This window comes from Aphelocoma coerulescens, chromosome 6 (genome assembly GCF_041296385.1).
Source record: "Aphelocoma coerulescens isolate FSJ_1873_10779 chromosome 6, UR_Acoe_1.0, whole genome shotgun sequence".
Classification (NCBI taxonomy): domain Eukaryota; kingdom Metazoa; phylum Chordata; class Aves; order Passeriformes; family Corvidae; genus Aphelocoma; species Aphelocoma coerulescens.
The window spans coordinates 23,247,892-23,264,822 of NC_091020.1; the positions used below are offsets into that span (position 1 = coordinate 23,247,892).

A 16,931-nucleotide genomic window follows, 5' to 3' on the forward strand; every position below is an offset into this window, starting at 1 on the left:
TAAGACAAGTTTGAACCAGATCTGTAATCTTTATGGCACAGCCCCAGATAACTGGCACAATAAAGTACTACATCCTTCTTTTTAGCAGTGCAGTAGCATTGACACAGAGCTACAGAAAAGCTGTGCTGTGGGGGTTTTCTTACCTTTTTTATTTTTTATAACTGCATGTATCAACAAGAGTGACAGTTTGGGGCTGACTATGCATACATCATGTTGGTGATATATGAAGCAGAAACAAGACAGTTGGATTCTCCAACCCCAAAGCTCACTCCAGGATCTAGCAGACAGAAAAATCTCCATGAGCTGACTGAGCTAACAAGAGACGTACCTTGAGCCTGAGTAGATTTGATTGGGAAGTGAGTGTAGGAGAATAAATGTGGGAAGGTAAAATAGCTGTCACTTACCTGTTCAGCCGAGTATTTTAGCAACAAAAAGCACCGCTAAACCCTACATATAAATTGATATATTTCTGAGGTGAATAGCTGGCATTTAGTTTAGCTTGCACTAGGTTATGTAAATGCATCTGTATTTAAGTGACTTGTTGGTAATGGCTTTGCTTTTTAAACTATTTTAAAAATACTTACTATTTTCTCCTAGCTTTGATCAACTTGTTGAAGTTCCTCATGTCTAATGAGACTGTGTTGCTGGCCAAGCACAACATCTTCACCCTTGCTCTTATGGTGAGCATCTTTACCCTTGCACAAATCCTCTTATCTTTTAACAACTTAATTGTGAATGAATCTTAGGAAAGAATCGTAATCCTGAAAGGATTCCAGAAAGGATTGCTGGCTTGTTAGGGAGATATGAGAACAAGGCCATGAAGCAGAGGAGTATCATTGTGGTTGGTTTCTCTAGGTGTTCGGAAAGGACAGTGCTTGGACGGCTCATTGAAAGAAGTCTATGTGAGGAAAGGCCTAGTTTAATTTTCCAGATTTGATTATATTTTTTTCTTGTTCTGTGGCCCTTTGTATGCAAAATAGAAACGTGTTTTTCTGGTCCCAGATAAAACAGTATTTAAGCTTCTTGTCTGTCTCTTTGGTACTATAAAGAAAATAATAGATAAAGCAATGAGGTAATGTTATGCTATCTGCTGCAACTGCAAGCTGTTTATTTGAAGGTTTTGGACATAGTTTGTACTGTTTCTGATGCAGAATAGATTTGGGATAAATATTCCTGTTGCAACTTCTTTTTACTTGTATAGGTTGTGAACCTGTTTAACATGTTCATCACTTATGGAGACACATTTCTGCCCACTCCCAGCAGCTATGATGAGCTGTATTATGAAATCATTCGGATGCACCAGAATTTTGACAACCTTTATTCTATGGGTAAGTACCTCCTGACTTGTCAGGATTGCTGCTGCCTGGAAGTGAGTGTGGTGGAAGAGGGATGTTTGCGTCAGGTGTTTCCTGTCTACCTGCTACTGATGTGTGTCGTGCTGGGTGAACGTGTTTTGTGTACTAGGGCATGTTGGTAAATTAAGAATTGAGAGAGGGATAAACTTGCTAAAAGGATAATTTTTTTTTAAATGTCAAAAAAATACGAACAGACTCCTTGCCCCTCTCTCTGTCACTTAATGTTGGAAATATAAATTTGTTATTACAATGGAGTATGTTGTATTTCATGCATTTCTGTGTAGTTTTCCTCTATTACATTCAACGATTTCAAGTCAAAAGGCAGGTACGTGCTGCAGAACCACCCAGCATAGAGAAACACTGAATGCAAATAAGAATTTGGAGAAGAATTTGAGAAACTTATAGCAAGAAGCTTGCTGTGCTAGACAAATCACATCTACTTCACTCATTGCCAAAGCAACCAAGAAAGCAGCCCTCACAAACCTGCTTGCAGTGACAAGTGAATCACTGGACTGAAGAATGTGCCCACTGGCAAAACAGGGAGAAGCTGCCATCCTTCAGCGAGAGAGGGAAGGGAGCCAAGTGACATCCAGCAGGGAAGAGGAGCAAAGAAGAGCAAGGAATGCATGGAGGCATAATCAGGCAGTGTTATACACAGGAACCTGCAGCCCAGGGTAGCTGCAGCAGCACTGGTGTGCTGCATAACTTGAAGCTGTGAAAAAAAGAATATAGTTATGTTGTTTGTTTGCTTTATTACGAAAGGACCTTTCATTCCTTCACCCTCTGTTCCCTTCTCGGCACGATCACCCAATGAACAACAGGAGTTAATATAAGCATATAAGGAGAGTTAAAGGGCAGACAGTTGGCCACAGCCCTCTTCTGACATGAAGAGAGACATTCTCACCTAAATAAAAGTAGCCGACTACCCTCTGTAACTGCAAGCAGAAACAAACTGCCCTTTTGTATGAATTCCCTACAGTTTTCAGCCATTACATAAGAGTTCACTTGGCCATTTTTTTGCCCTCTGAGTGCATAAGATTTTTTGCTAACCCGTTTTCTACTCTCAAGAGTTGCAGCTAGTAAAATGAGGTGCTTTTACTAGCTAATAATTTTTTCAAACCCATCCCTTGTGGAAGCTGAAGATACGTGGAATAGAAGAAAATGCACTCAGATACTTCCTCAGTTGGGTTGCAAAAGGCACACCACACCTGACCTATTAAAACAATTCATTTCTCACATGAATGTTTTCCATCCTCCTACGTAGAGTAAACCCCATTTAATTACTCTTGCAGATGCCTGAATTGAAACTCTCTCTGCATATATTACTTCAGATACTCAAGTACAGTACCTACTATTTGACAAAACAATGTTACTCAGAGCTGACAACTTTTTTCTGCAGATGACATGTAATGGTAGAATAGAAGGTGAGAAGGTAGCACTGTCTCAAGGTGATGAAAGCCACCAGGTGTCCTGATAGTTTCCTTTGCTTGTCAGCCCATTTCTGAGACTACAGTGACCCTTCTGTCCCCTAGCCTTGGGGTATTGGTTAGCACAGATGAGAAAGCTGCTCTGTCCTTTAGTTTTTCTGTTAATATGGTTGAAACTTTGCATGTTGGGAGTGGAGGTGGAATCTAATTGATTTGGTTTTTTTTCTCTTGTTCTGGAACTGAACTTTATCCAGATTTGCAGGACTGAAAGCTTCTGTCCTGCAATTATAGACATAAGTGTGCGGCCACTGTGCTTAATCATTCACTTACAACATCAATGTTTCTGGATGATCCTAAATTCAGATGGTGAGCTGTTCCTTCACTTCTAAATTGAGGGTGAACTTTTGTTGTGGAACCTAACCCCCAGAAAACCCTGTATGTGCAAATTAATAGAAAATTCCCTTTGTTCAGGCAATATGGAAATTAATCAAAACATCTGCTACAGGATCTGTTACTGTTTTGATGCTTATCAAGAGACGTACAGGTAACTGCCACCATAAAAACACTACGTATTTTGACCTAAATAAATATTTTTGGTACTCTGGCAGAAAAGAATTGGGTTCCCTAGTTGTTCCTGTTGCAGAATGTTTCAGATCTGCACTTAAGTCTGTCAGAGACCATCTGTGCAAGAGAACACCACCTTTCTTCCTACAGGGAGTGTTTTTTCTTTAGGCTGGTGTGTAATTCCTGTCTGCAACTCTAGATAAATGGGCATGTAAAGAATTTCATCATTGCTGGACAGGGTTTAAACTGCAGTATGTAGTCCAGTTCAGATGGAACCTTGCATAAGCAGGAGCTGGAGGAGAACAGCTGTGTGTGGAATAAAAGTTATTCTAAGCTTGGGACGCTGCCCTGTTTCTGGGGAAAATGAGCTGTGTGTGATAATGAAAGCAGTTAGGAGGACCCTGGTTCTTCTATCCCCTCTGCCTCCAAGTTGTTACTCTGCTCTTCTCACCCCTTCCATGTTCCTTGTGTTTCTTAGATGAGCTTTGAAGGGAACTTCTGCCCTGGATCACAGATCATGTCAAAGATGACCGTTGCTTTGATGTGATTCCTGGACTGCCATCTTGCCAAAGCAGATTTTTTTTTCCCCCTGTTTTGAATTATGAAATTGCCAGTTCTGTGCCAGCACTGTTAACTCTCTTCTCTTTTCAGTTCTAAGGCTGTCTACCAATGCTGGTCAATGGAAAGAGCCTGCAAGCAAGGTGACCCATGCATTAGTCAATATTAGGTAAGGAGTAGAAGTTAATTACTCTTTCAAAGTTTCTCGTTTCCTGTGTGATTACATTTTTATCATGACACTTTCACATTTGTTTGAATGAATTTTGTTTTCAATTTGTTCTAATTGTTGGGCTAAATTGTTGCTCTAAACAGGGCCCACAGGCATAAAGGAAGGATCACCAGAATTTGATTGTCCTCTAATAATTCTCTTAGCTCTTCTGTAGACTGAGTGCTTTGAAAGCATAGCACAAACTGTAATGAATTAATCCTCACATCGTTCTTGGGAGAAGTTACATAGTAGAGAATAATGCTGTGCTGGCAGAGCAATTGTGAACCTAATGGATTTCTATTGCGTGATTCTATTGCAATTCCACAAAGCTATGAAGGGGACTGTAAGCCTGCTGTAATAAGCAGATTTGAGGCCTCTTAACATTGCAAGAGTTTTGTGTGTGTTTAAAACTGATTATTTAAGGACATTTCAGTGTTCTCTTAAACTTCTTCCTGTTCAAGGGCAGAAGGGGAAAAGTTGTGCTTTACTTGTAAGACTAGAGAGTGTAAATCTAGGTATGTATTGTTTCACAGTGGCAGTAACTTACTTTTCTGGCACCTGAAGCAGCTACTACTGACCAAGCTGGGTACTGGGCAAGAGGATCATGGATATGATTGATTGGAAAACGGAGGAATGTTGAGAGGAAAAACTTACTTCTTAGCTCTGGCTTGTAAACAAACCATAAAAGATACAAGTATTTATACTGAAAAACAATCTGTCTACCACTTCCCTAGTCACCCCAGACACTTGGTGTCTGTGCAACACCAAGTAGCTCACTACTGTTGTATTGCTAGGCTAGTACTTGTTTTCCTCACTACAAAAGGCACTGTGTAGGACAAACTCTCTGAGGGCATCTTTCAAGTCAGTATGCATCTTACGTGTCTGTAAACCACCTTAAAGAGTCCTTTAATAAGTCTGTAAGCTTGATAACATCATGTGTGATTCTAGACTTACTTTGCTACTATCCTTATTTTTGTTTTTTTTTTAAACTGATGTAAGTGAACACTTGTGGGTAGATAGTGCACTAGGAGTGAAGCAGCAGAACAGCTGGCTGTTGACTAATGTCACTTAATGTGACACAAAGTGTCTGCTCTGGGAATGCTCTGTATAACCAGGGAGGGAAGTCTAAGCTGGGAAGAGAGAAAAACCAATTGATCACAGAGGGTTTGTGCTCATTGCTGGTTTGTGGAACCGAGACTTTGCATGGGCTTATTTCCTGTTGGCTTCGCAACTGCTTCTGTGAAGATCAGCGTGCAATTGAGACAAGATGCAACCAAAAAACTGACACCATGATACCCCTTTGTATTGGTTCTGCACGGCCTGGTTTTCAGTAGCAGGGGGGGCACAGAGGTGGTTCCTGTGAGGAGCTCCTGGAAGCTTCCACCATGTCCAGCAGAGCCAGTCTCTGATGGCTCTGAAAGATGGACATGCTGCCAGCCAAAACTGGGCCAAGGAGAGAGGCTGGTAATGCCTCTGTGATGACATATTTAAGAAGAAAATCAAAACAAAGTCACACAGTTTTGCGTCTAGTCAGAGAAGACGAGGAGGTGAGAACATGTGTGTCCCTTCAAGGACAGCCTGTATCAGACATGTTCAGAACGTGGTGATGTCTGGAATCAGTGGAGCCTCTAGTCTGTTTCTCTCCTGAACTTCTGGTAGCTTTCCCCTGCTCCACCCAACTGCTCATCTGTGTTGAAATTTCATGAATGACTGCTTTTCATTCGGTGAAATTAGTAAAGGTCTAAATTATGGATGATTTAAGGCCGTGAGAGGGATTAGAATTCTGAGAAGTTAGTCTGTTTGATTTATCCCATTTCCTCACTCCCAAAAGAAAAGGAAGGAGAGAGAATTTTGTCTTTTGGTTTGTTTTCTTCTAATGGTAAAAATACTACATTTGAAGGGTTCTTTAGTTGACTAGGTTTCAGAGCAGCCAGAGAAATCCAAGGGTGTAGTGTGCTTGTGTGAAGGTGTCTGACAGTGTGATGGTTCAAAGTGGTGACTGGGACTAGAACTAGACTTAGCTCCCCATTATCTGGGTATCTGTTTGTTTGTGCCCCTTCTGTTTTCCCTTAGAGTGATCTTAGTGTACTGTGTCTTATTTGGCTGCTTTTGCCACAAAGGAAATGAATTTAGAGGAATCCGCACTGGATTTTTTCCTCGCCTTGCTTCGTCATTCTGGAAAGTTTTTGAGTAGTAATTACCTGCTTTTTGCTGTAACTGTGCAGTGCTAAGTCATGCTTTGGTTTATATCTTGGTCTCATTACACAAGCTATTTAAAAATAAATAAACATTGCAATTTCCTTATCCTAGGGCTTTTAGTGGGTTTTCTAAATGTACAAGCATCTGCCTGTGCATGCATACAGTGGGCTTCAACAAGTGTCTTAAATCCTAGTGTACAGTTTTATGGGTATTTCTGCCAGGAGAGGAGTGGTGAGTTCTTTACAATGTTCAAAGGCTGCAATGCATTTGTGTTACAGGAGTAACTGTTGAGGAGACACCAGAACAGTCCTGCTTGTACCCCACAGTGCTGGACTGATGAGCTCAGCTGATTAATTGTTTAAATAGAGAGTCAGGATGAGTAATGCCTAGAGAATCTTAGACATGTTCTTCTTTAAACTCAGCCACAGAGAGAGATCCTGCTTTGTGTATCCTATTATGGTATGAACAGTACCTTTTAGTTGGACTAAAAGTTCTCCACTAGACAGTCTGAGTTTTGTTGTTGCTGATTATCTGATTTTTCTTGTCCTTATTCCAGTGAAAAAAGGAGTAATGAATATTCTTTTTGAGTATTGAGAGATAGGAAGCCTATTCCTGCCTTCTCTCCTTTCTACAGATAATTCATAATTTCTGTCCAACCCAAAGAAAATGAAAAATTGAAGAAGAAAGAATAATAATATCCCTATCTGTCTGAAAATCTTACATACCAAACAGGAATGAGTGATTCTGATTGCTGTCCTATCTCATAATAGTCATTATGATTTCTGTCTGTGGATTTGTCTCTGTGGTTTTCATAAATAATTGAGATGTGATAGACTGCAAGATATAGCTGCAGCACTGATGGGGTTGAAATAGGAAGGTGCAGCAATGGGTGGTTTGAGAACTCACCTTCTCACCTCTGAGGAAATAAACACATTTTGAGACAAGTTTTTTTTTTTTTTTTAACTAATGAGCCTCTTCAAGATAACATTGTGCTGGTTTGCATTTAATGAGAATTTTATTAATACAGGGTTCAAAGGGGCATTTTCTGATTGCCTATTCAGTGAGAAAGGTGGCAGCTGAATCCCTGTATTCTTTTAATAGACTTTCTTCTGATCAGGATTTTTCCAAGGTGAATAAATAGATTTACTCGATGATTAATAGACTGAATTTCTCCCTTGTCTGAAATTCAGCCCCATCATAATTTTTAAAGTAATTCTATTTTTCTCACTGAAACACTTTTAATATGCAGAGAGTAAGTTTGTAGCATGGAACTAGGTGATAGGATTATTTTTTGAAGGTGTTTTCTGTGCTGTTGTAGCATACGCTGCAGTCCTCGCTTGGGTGCTTTTGTTCACTCTTCCATCTTGCAGCTACTTTTGTTCCACTTGAGCCACCCTGTGTGATCCTCTTTCCTTGAATGGAAGGTGCTGCTTCTCCCAGGGCTGCTTTTGGGGTTGTAAAGGAGAGATGGGATTTGGGAGGAGCACTCAGAGCATTGCATGGATGCGTGTAAAATGGTTATGCTCGGTGCCAGTCTATGCAGGAGCACTCTGAAGGAACATTTGCAATTTTACTTAGGCCAAATTGGGCTGTGCTTGTTTGCTGTAGAACACTTGGCCCTGACACTAGAGCTCCTGATAAATTACCAGCACTCACAGAACTGCACTTATTGAAAACTTGGACTGATGACAAGGCTTAATTCAGATATTTCTTAGAAAGTGGGTGGCTGCAAGCAGTCCACATCATACCTTCAGCATGGTTCCACCACAATGAAAGGAATTTAGCATCTGTTTAAGGGGAGAGAAGACCAAAATGCTGCTGACCTAGTTATGTTGCAATGGCTTTTTTGCACGATGTGTGAAAGTGGACCTGCTGATAGAGAAATGCATCTGTTTTTGTGGCGTAAGTGGTGACCTATGGATTACAGTCAGCTGAGACTGTGTACAAAATATGTTTACATCTGTACACACACATTTTCTTCCTTCTCTCTCTGTACAGACATAGTGGACATACAAACACATTTCTTGCCAATATGAGTGAGATTGAAAAGGGGAGAGCAAGCTTAAAGCTTGTTTATGAAAAGAAATGATCAAGAAAATCGATGGGCATATATATTAAAATATGGATGTCTGTGTGCACATTGTACGTATATGCACTTATATAATGTGAATATCCATATAGGAATGTCTGTGCATATATAAATACATACACAGACATACCCACATATATGCACTTAAATTATATATATTTATTTACATGTAGAACGCACACAAACACGTTTCCCTTGACAATGGGCTTATTAAAGCCATAATCTCCTGGCTGAAAATACCAAGCACCTGCTTGTTTGCAGCTTCTCCCAGATGAACCACAAGGGTTGGCTAAGGACACTCAGGTGTTGCTCCTTCCAGCAGTACTGTTGCACTGGATGAGTCCCCTGGGACTGTGGGACCATGTGGAACTGCTCAGGGCCAGCCAGTGCAGAGCAGTAGAGGGTGCTCAGGCATGCAGATTAAAGCCCACAATGATCTGGAGTTCATTCCCTGCAATTCTTAAAACCACCTGTGAGGACTACACTGGTGGAATAACAGCTCCATTGAATTGTTCACTGAGGTGTGTTTAATGGTAATGACCTCTGACATGCTGTCACTCCTAATCTGCCTGACTGAGCTCAGATCACAGGATAGTACAAGACAGTCAACAATTATTTTTTTTAATAAGAAAAAAAACATCAAAGCTCAAAGAAAAACCCAGAGTTGTATATTATTGGTACTTTTAAATCATAACACAAGCTTGGTAAGATTATGGATCAATTCTTACTAAAATGATGTAAGGAAACTTCTGAGGTTTATGCATCCAAGCTATTTGAAGAATTAGTTCATTGCAGTTTTCAGGTGGTAGCCTGAAAAAATTCTGATGCTGAAAAACAAATAGCAGATTTTAGATGAGGATTCTGGCTTTGTTCTGGTTCTGTTTTAGTGATCTGTGGTCACTCCTCACTGAAGTAGCAAAACTAGCAGACCCTTCTTGTCATTTCATGTGTTTCTTGTTGCATGGTTTTCTGATTGCCCAGGGACTCTGGCACAGTAGAACAGTTCCTGGAATGCCACAGTGGTTATAAGAGAGTTATAGTGGTTACTCAGAGTTCACCTGCTACCACTGCTTGTTTTTCACTCGACCTTGCAGTATTGTGGTACGGAAGGTTCCTTTGCTAGGTGGAACAGATCTTGATGTGAACGGATTCTGGCATTAGCTGGCACCTGAACAGAGGAAGCAAGTGGATGGAAAGGGAAAGACCTTATGACCAGGAACATATTAACAGAAGAATCAAAAGGGAAGGAAAGAAGCATTCCTATCTTGGGTTGCAATGTTTCATCTTTTCTCAGCAGTCTTTACCCATGTTTCAATTATTTTTATTAATGTTTAAGGCTTTCATCTAGTCTTGTAACTTCAGCACTTCGTTTCTTGTACATTGTCTGATTTCTTCTCGAGGCAGCAGTGTTAGTTTTCAGTTTTTGCTTTTATTTACTAGCTGATTCATCTTGGTGTATTTGTTTTACAGAGCCATAGCCAATTTCGTTCTGCTATAATTTTCTTTCATTCTTTCTCATTCATGCAATGTCTTAATTAAATGTTGTCTCTGCACTGGCCCAAATCCAGAGAGCAAATCTGTTGGTTGAGTGGCATTGTATGGACAAGTTCCACAAACACAGCAGCATGGTTCAGCAAGTCAGGTACAATCCCAGGTCACCTTCCTTCTTTCTGCTATTTACTTCCATTTCAGTCACGGCTGCCTGGGAAGGGACTCTGACAATGTCAAGCCTGTTTTCTCTTTAATGAACTTTTATTTTCAGTAGGTTTTTGGAAGGATTGATTTTTTAATTTTTTTTCTGATGGCTTACAGTTTCTGGAGCTGACGCTGATTTTAGGCGAAGATGTTTGTATGGCAGAGAATGCCTCTGTCTGAGATACCATAGCCATGGCTTGCTTTCTTCAGTGCACTTGGATGTCATTCTGCAGAGATCACTTTTGCTCTAAAATTTCATCCTCAAAGTAAACAAGGCTTTTTGGATTGGGATGGGGAGGATCTTGGGGTGATGTATTCCTAGGATGGCAGCCTCACTTAACTGGCTTTCTTAGCTTTTTTCCAAAGTCTGCAATTGTATTGGCTGCTTTCATCCTCTTTCCTCATGTCTCAAAGGCAACAGGCTGGCCTTCAAGAGGGGACTGGGAACAGGATCCACTTCTGTACTTCAGCTGCTCTGTAAGGTTTGCTGTGGAGGTGAGGCCTCTGTACAAAGGAGGATTGTTTGCTGGGCGGAAAGGAAACTCCTCTGCAGAACAGCCACTGCTTGGCGGCCTCTTCCAGAGCTCAGCAGGTCTCTTAGTTCATGTGATTCTCATAAGGTGAACATCTCAAAGCAGTTTGCCCACTTGTGAGCTTTTGTCCTTGTGGACATTTTATTGGAAGCATTTCTTCCTTGAAATCTGAAAGTTTTGGAAAGGTAGGCAGGATCTGTAGGCTACTTAGCAGTTTGCTGAGAAGTCTTGCCTCCATTACTGATGTATTAGAACCCAGATTTCATTTGTTCTTTGTCAAATGCAACTGCTCTGTGAATAGGTAATTCCTGTCTTCAGATCTCTGCTGGACTCATGGGTGCAGACTGTAGGCTTACAAGGTGGAATTAGTTAATCTGGTAGCAATTTTTATTTTTTTGAAAGCTGTGTATGTAGCCTTGGGAGTGTAATGTTGGCACATAATTTCAGCTTTCATGCTGATGAATTTGGGGTGCGAAGCTTTGGGAAAACAATAGAGGAGAGAAGTCAGAGACTTCTCAGTGCAGTTGTGGTCTCCTATTTGATTTATGTGATTGACTGCACTGCCTGGTCTGAAGAAGTGTGGCACCAGGCAAGAAATTGTTTTTTTTTTGCTTGCCAAATACCTTTCTCTGTAGAAACATAAAAGTAGTGGAGAATATGTGTTAGCATGGGGAGTACTTCTGGTTTATTTCAGAAGTGGATATAATATTAATTGGTCAGAAGTTGTTTTTCTGTCTCATTTGCAGATATTTTGGTCTTGAATCCCAGTGCTGGACACAGGCAAGTTATGTCTGAGCTCAGTAAGGCATTAAAGCATGTACTACACACCTAGGATGCAGACTTGTAAACATCTTGCGTTTTTTTGTTAAGGCTCAAAATCCAGAAAGCTCTCCTGTTTCTCGCTCTGAATTGTTGTTTTGTTTTCGTCCTGTTTATGGGAAGAATCTTAATTATTTCTCTGGCACTGCGGCTGGCATGAGTTCAGTTCCTAATTGATAGATTTCAACCTTACAGTCAATGTCTTTGTTGGTAGCTCTGTTGCAGCCAGGAAGCAACCAGATTCTCTTGGCCCCAAGAACTGGCTCTACTGGAACATGATTGAAACACAGTTTGAAACAGCTGCTTATAGCTTGTCGAAACTTCGTCCATGCTGGTTTTATTCTTTGGGTAAATAAAAGGGACTCTGATCTCTGCTGGTCTCAAATCTAGCTTTCAAGATTTGCTTTAGTGGAGAAAGAACATTAAGCAACTTTCTTCATAACCCAAACAATGTAAAAATTATTGTGAGCTTAAATAACATATTTTTCCCTTGAAAAGTGATGTAGTATAATGCTGTTTTGCTCTTTCTGTTTAAAAGAAATCTGTTGCTCACAGCAGCAGCCAGAATTATTATTCCCTCTGAAAGTCTGGGCTGTGGGATGTGTACTTAAAAAAAAAGCCTTTCAGAAGCCAGTAAAGTGTATTTCTTATTATCTTACACTAGTGGGGGGCCTAAAATTTGGGTTTGCTCTAGGAATGTAAATGCCCTGTTCTCTTAATTCTTCCTTTAGGACTAAACTGACAAAGTACCCACCCATTAAGTACATCTGCTCATTAAGGTAATGAAGTACCTACCTTATCTTGAACTGAAAGCAAGGATAATACATTGTTAGCATGACTGCAGAACTACAGTCTTTTTTTTCTGGTGCGCTCCAGATTACACCAGTATCTGGAACTCAGTTCCTAGGGAACTGTGAGAGGAAGACATCTTGTTTGTAAGACTTTGTTCATTAAAAGAAATACTCATTCTAGCTTTTAAAGTGTTGGGGTTTTTAGGAGCTCTAGCCATGAAAGCAGAGAAGGTTGTATCACCCTACCAGCACAGGGGCTAACTTTGCAACTCCCAGTAAGTACAAGTTGGCTAAGGTGAAAGTAAAATGCAGCTTGGAGGGGAGGGGAAAAACAGCTTGAGTGAGTGTGATTCCCCCTCCCCCTTCCAAAATGTGAAATCTATGTGCTCTAATATCTGTGAGTCCAGATTGAAACACTAAGATACACCAGAGTTTCTGGTGACCTGAAATAAATCGACTGCTTGGGAATTCCAGAATTCTTTTCTTACTACTCTGTGTAGTCTTGATTTTTTTTTTTTCTAATCTTTGCAGCTAGAAGAAAATTCAGAAAATGATGGGATAAGGCTTGAGCAGTAGCAGTTTCTCCCTTGGCTCTGAGGTCAGACCTCTCTTGCCCATTTCAAGGGATGCTGACTGAAGGTTCAGCAGTCAAAAATGCCAGTGTGCTTGGCTGCTTCTCAGCAATCAAAGCCAAGCAGGTTAAGGTAACAGCAATCTCATGAAGAATTCATCTGTTGGGTACCAGATTCTGATATCTCATCCTGGTAAGGGTTTAGTTAAGGGATGTTCCTCTGGCAAAATCGCCCCAAGTGTGCTTCCTCAGTCTGTGCTGTGCTCACTTGGAGCAGGTGTAAATTGACAGAGTTCCTGCCTTCTCTTTGGGCGCAGCCTGCATCATGCAGATGCAGGTAAAGGAGGAGACTGGGGACCTGACCCAGGATAAAACTCTCTAGGTAGGACAAAAAAGAACAGAACAATGTGTTTTAATGTGTTCTGTTCTCAAGGCTTCATTGCATACGCCTATGTGACCGATTGTGTCAGCCTGTAGAGGGTGGGGGAACAAACAGCTCAGTGTTTGGGACAAGAAGACAGTCTCTCTTAGCAGCATTGACCTGTTAAACTAGTTGTAAGCTGGAATGCTACCAAGTGTTTTTATGGTTATGTCCAGGGTCATCAGAGGTCACTGGTGTGACTCTTTGCAGGGGTCTAAACTCATGTTCGCTTGCCTGTGCTGGTACAGTGCAGGGTGGTTTTTGCAAACTGTTCTTGCTGTTAACATCAACATGATCGTTGCCTAAAGCTTTGCTTTAAGTACTGGGCTTGAGACAACAGTACTATGAGCCCAAAAAATGAGAACTTTGGTATTACTTGGGTGGGAGTCTGAAGTAGGAGATCACTGACACATTGAAGGCATCTCACTGCCATGGAGTCCTGTTTAATAGGATATAAAAGCATGGTCTCAAATGTGTCTTATTTTCAGGGTGACCAGAAATGGAATGACCTTAAAAGTTCCCTGGCAATCCTTTTGCCTGACTTTGCTAGAAAACTTTGAAAGCCTAAAGCTTTTTCACGTTGCTGCTTTAGTGATTAATTAGGTCATCACTTTGTGTGTTAATTACAGTGACATTTTTCTTCTCGTTAGCTGGATTATGGAAAGTTTTCGAGTCTGTGTGGGATGGGAAGTAATGCAACCTTTGTGGCCAAGGGAAGGATGATTTCAAACTTTAGAACATTGAATTTCGATGATGGCTTTGGGTACTGTAAAAAAAATGCTGCAATCCACTATACAAAATGTGGCTCGTAAGTGCTTTGAGGGCAGAATAAATGCCTTTTGTTCTAAACAAACGTGTTATGTTGCACACATTTTGGGTGAGGAATTTTAAACTGGAGCCTTCTTCTGGAAGGTTGTGTATTGTGTTAATTAATGTAAAGCTCTTGCTGTTGACAGAAGGGTGTGAATATGATATACTTCATATAATGTCCTTCATGGTGTGTCTGAAAAGACTTTACAGAGAGGTCATTAAGCAAGGCAGCGTACATGAACAATGGCAAATTGCTTTTGCTTACAGTTTTTCCTAATTATTTAATGTCCTCCTCATAATTTTGCAACACTGTTTGCTTTGAAGTCTGAGCTTGACATTAAATTTTTATGAATATTTGAGATGAGCTTGTCTGAGGCAGACGTTCCCTTGTAAACTTAGAAAGCAATAGGTGTGCCATACATTGTTTTTAATTCCTTAGTTTGAAAGCTGTGGTTGCTTTGAGGTTAAGCCCATGTGTGATATGCTGAGCCTTGCCGAAGGAGCAGTGTGCCATTCTCACTGGGTTGCACCTATTTTTCTTCCTTGTTTGGTGACTTTTACTCTTATCATGAGTTAATGTCAGAAATAAAGAGTCACAAAACAAAATTGTTCAGGATCTGAGATTTGACTGGGAAATAAAATAAGTCAGATTGCTGTAAGGGAGGCTCTTCTCAACATGAGTGATCCAATAGTGGACCAGATAGCTCAATGCAATCTCCATCCTTGGTAGTTAGTCATATCTTGTCTGAGCGTAGCTGTGAGTTAACTGGCCCAGTGCTGAGTACAGAATTGGACCATGGAACCTCCCAAGGTCCTTTTTAACCTAACCCATTTGATTTTAGAGAGCAGTCTCTACACTGCATGGTCAAATGGTGAAAGAAGAAGAAAGCTTGTTTCCATGGAGTGTGTTGTGCTATGTGTTAACTCTGGGCCTGTCTGCTAGATGTGCAGAGTAGAGCACTTACTTAAATCAGTAGGTGCTTGGCATCTATTTTCTTTCCCTGAAAGACCAGTAAAGGGTAAAAACTAGAGAACTTGCTGTATGTGTTGTTGCAGATGCCCAGTATTGTCTGCTGTCTGTGATCTTACCATTAAATTGGATACTGCTGATGAGATCCAAATATGCAGCTCAGTCATTTGTGAGGAGAAACTGTTCTCAGTGTGATTAATGCTGTGGTTGATGACGGGCACAGAAAGCACTGCTTTGAATAATGCCCATAATGGCATATTCCCCTGTGTACATGTTTAAAGAAAGAGTCTATGGTTATATGAGATTGAGGGCATTTAAGAGGCAGCTAATGACAAGTGAAAATGATAGCTAAAGTAGATTAATTGTTAAATGAATTGTGCCTGCCCTTGCTGTCATTTTAATGTGCTGTTGGTCTAAGTATGATGTTATGTAGCAGGAAGGCATCAGGAAACAATACCGTGAACTTAAGTTCAGGTCAGAGGAGTTTAAAGGCTTAGCCATCGGGAGTTTGTCTCTAGTTTAGACATCTTTTTGGAGTGTGGGGTTTTCTTCTTCCCCTCTGGATACTCTAGGGACTCAAGGAGCCCTCTGGGACTACAAAAATTTTTGGTTTGATTAATTTTGGTTTAATAAGTTTTTTTCCCCATGCTTTTTTTGACTGTGGAGTAAAGCAGTATTTTCTCATAATGAGTTTAACATAAGCTTTCCATTAACTGTTTCTGGAATGAGATGATACTAACTGAACTTGGTCTGGAGCATAGCTCAGGGATTTTTTTTTCTTATTTTTTAAAATTGTACTCTGTCTCCAGGACTACATATTTAACTTTGATTTGTCATGGGGCTGCTTTATATTCATGCCTTCAGTCTGAGTGGAGCATAAGGGAAATTAAGCTGGAAGAGGACTGAAAGCAGCCAGGCCTAGGTCTCATCCTGTCAATGCTGTGAAGAAATCTGTCCTTTGAATTGATTTGGAGTGACAGTGGGGCAGGAAGGCACTGGCAGAAGCTGTATGTCTCTTGCAAGCTTTTGTTTACACATGGCCAATAGCCTCATTTGAGTGAATTTTATGTGCTTTCTAGATGAAATGTTATCACATACGTTTTGGTAAAGTTTAGTGGTCCCCATTAAGACTTAACTGTACTAAGGGGTTCTTAGGGCCCTTTTCTCTGTCTGCTCATGCTTTTTTATTTTTAAAGTATTGCTGTATTTGGAGGGGAATCAGTTCAGACCAAGGGCACTTAGAGGATGTGATATTTGATTGCTTTCAGCCTGCTAATCTTCATGATCTGAACTGATCTTCTGCTCTCAGGCAGAAGACAAATAATGCCATCTACTCAGGAAGATAGACTTTCTGTTAAGTATTTTCCTTTCCTAGGAAGAGAAAAGGCCTTCAAATTAATCTTATAGAAAGATAAACTTGTATGGGGACAGGTGCAGACAAGCATCAGGAATCATGATTTCCTTCCGAAGGACACTTGGCTCATGCTTTGCCCAATCCAGCGAAGAGAAAACTAGTGGATACTGCTAATGTAGTGGAAAACAAAGGTGATGTAGAACAGCTCCTGAAGCTGAAGGGTAGTTTGTAATGGGAACAAATGGATAGGGACAGAGTATCATGAATAAATGAAAGTTGGAAGTGGAAGGTTTTCTAAAATTAAAAGCACTGAGAGTCTGGGACACTCCTGTAATCATTTAGAATGATGCAATCTAAACAGGGAAGGTTTATTTTGAAGCTGAGAGTCTGAGAGAATGGGGAGAGCCAGAATCACAGACTTGCACCAGGAGGAGCCCAGGTGAAAGATGCCTGCTGAGGGTCTCAATGAGCAATGAAGGTGGGGATATTTTATTGGTTTGGATTTATTTTTTTTTTTAATTCCCCCCCCCCCCCCCCCATCAGTATTGTTATCTACTCCAGGGCATT

At 40.6% G+C, this 16,931-nt stretch overlaps 1 protein-coding gene across 4 annotated transcripts in view; it reads left to right on the top strand.

The window, feature by feature from the left end:
* Nucleotides 1–16,931, top strand: part of ARMH3 (armadillo like helical domain containing 3) — a 124,201-nt gene that overhangs the window by 51,147 nt on the left and 56,123 nt on the right. For all 4 annotated transcript variants that reach the window (XM_069019858.1, XM_069019860.1, XM_069019861.1 and 1 more), the window contains exons 21-23: nt 598–680; nt 1,202–1,328; nt 3,998–4,073. In XM_069019858.1, the coding sequence (XP_068875959.1) occupies nt 598–680; nt 1,202–1,328; nt 3,998–4,073 (286 nt within the window). The remainder of the gene's footprint in view (nt 1–597; nt 681–1,201; nt 1,329–3,997; nt 4,074–16,931) is intronic.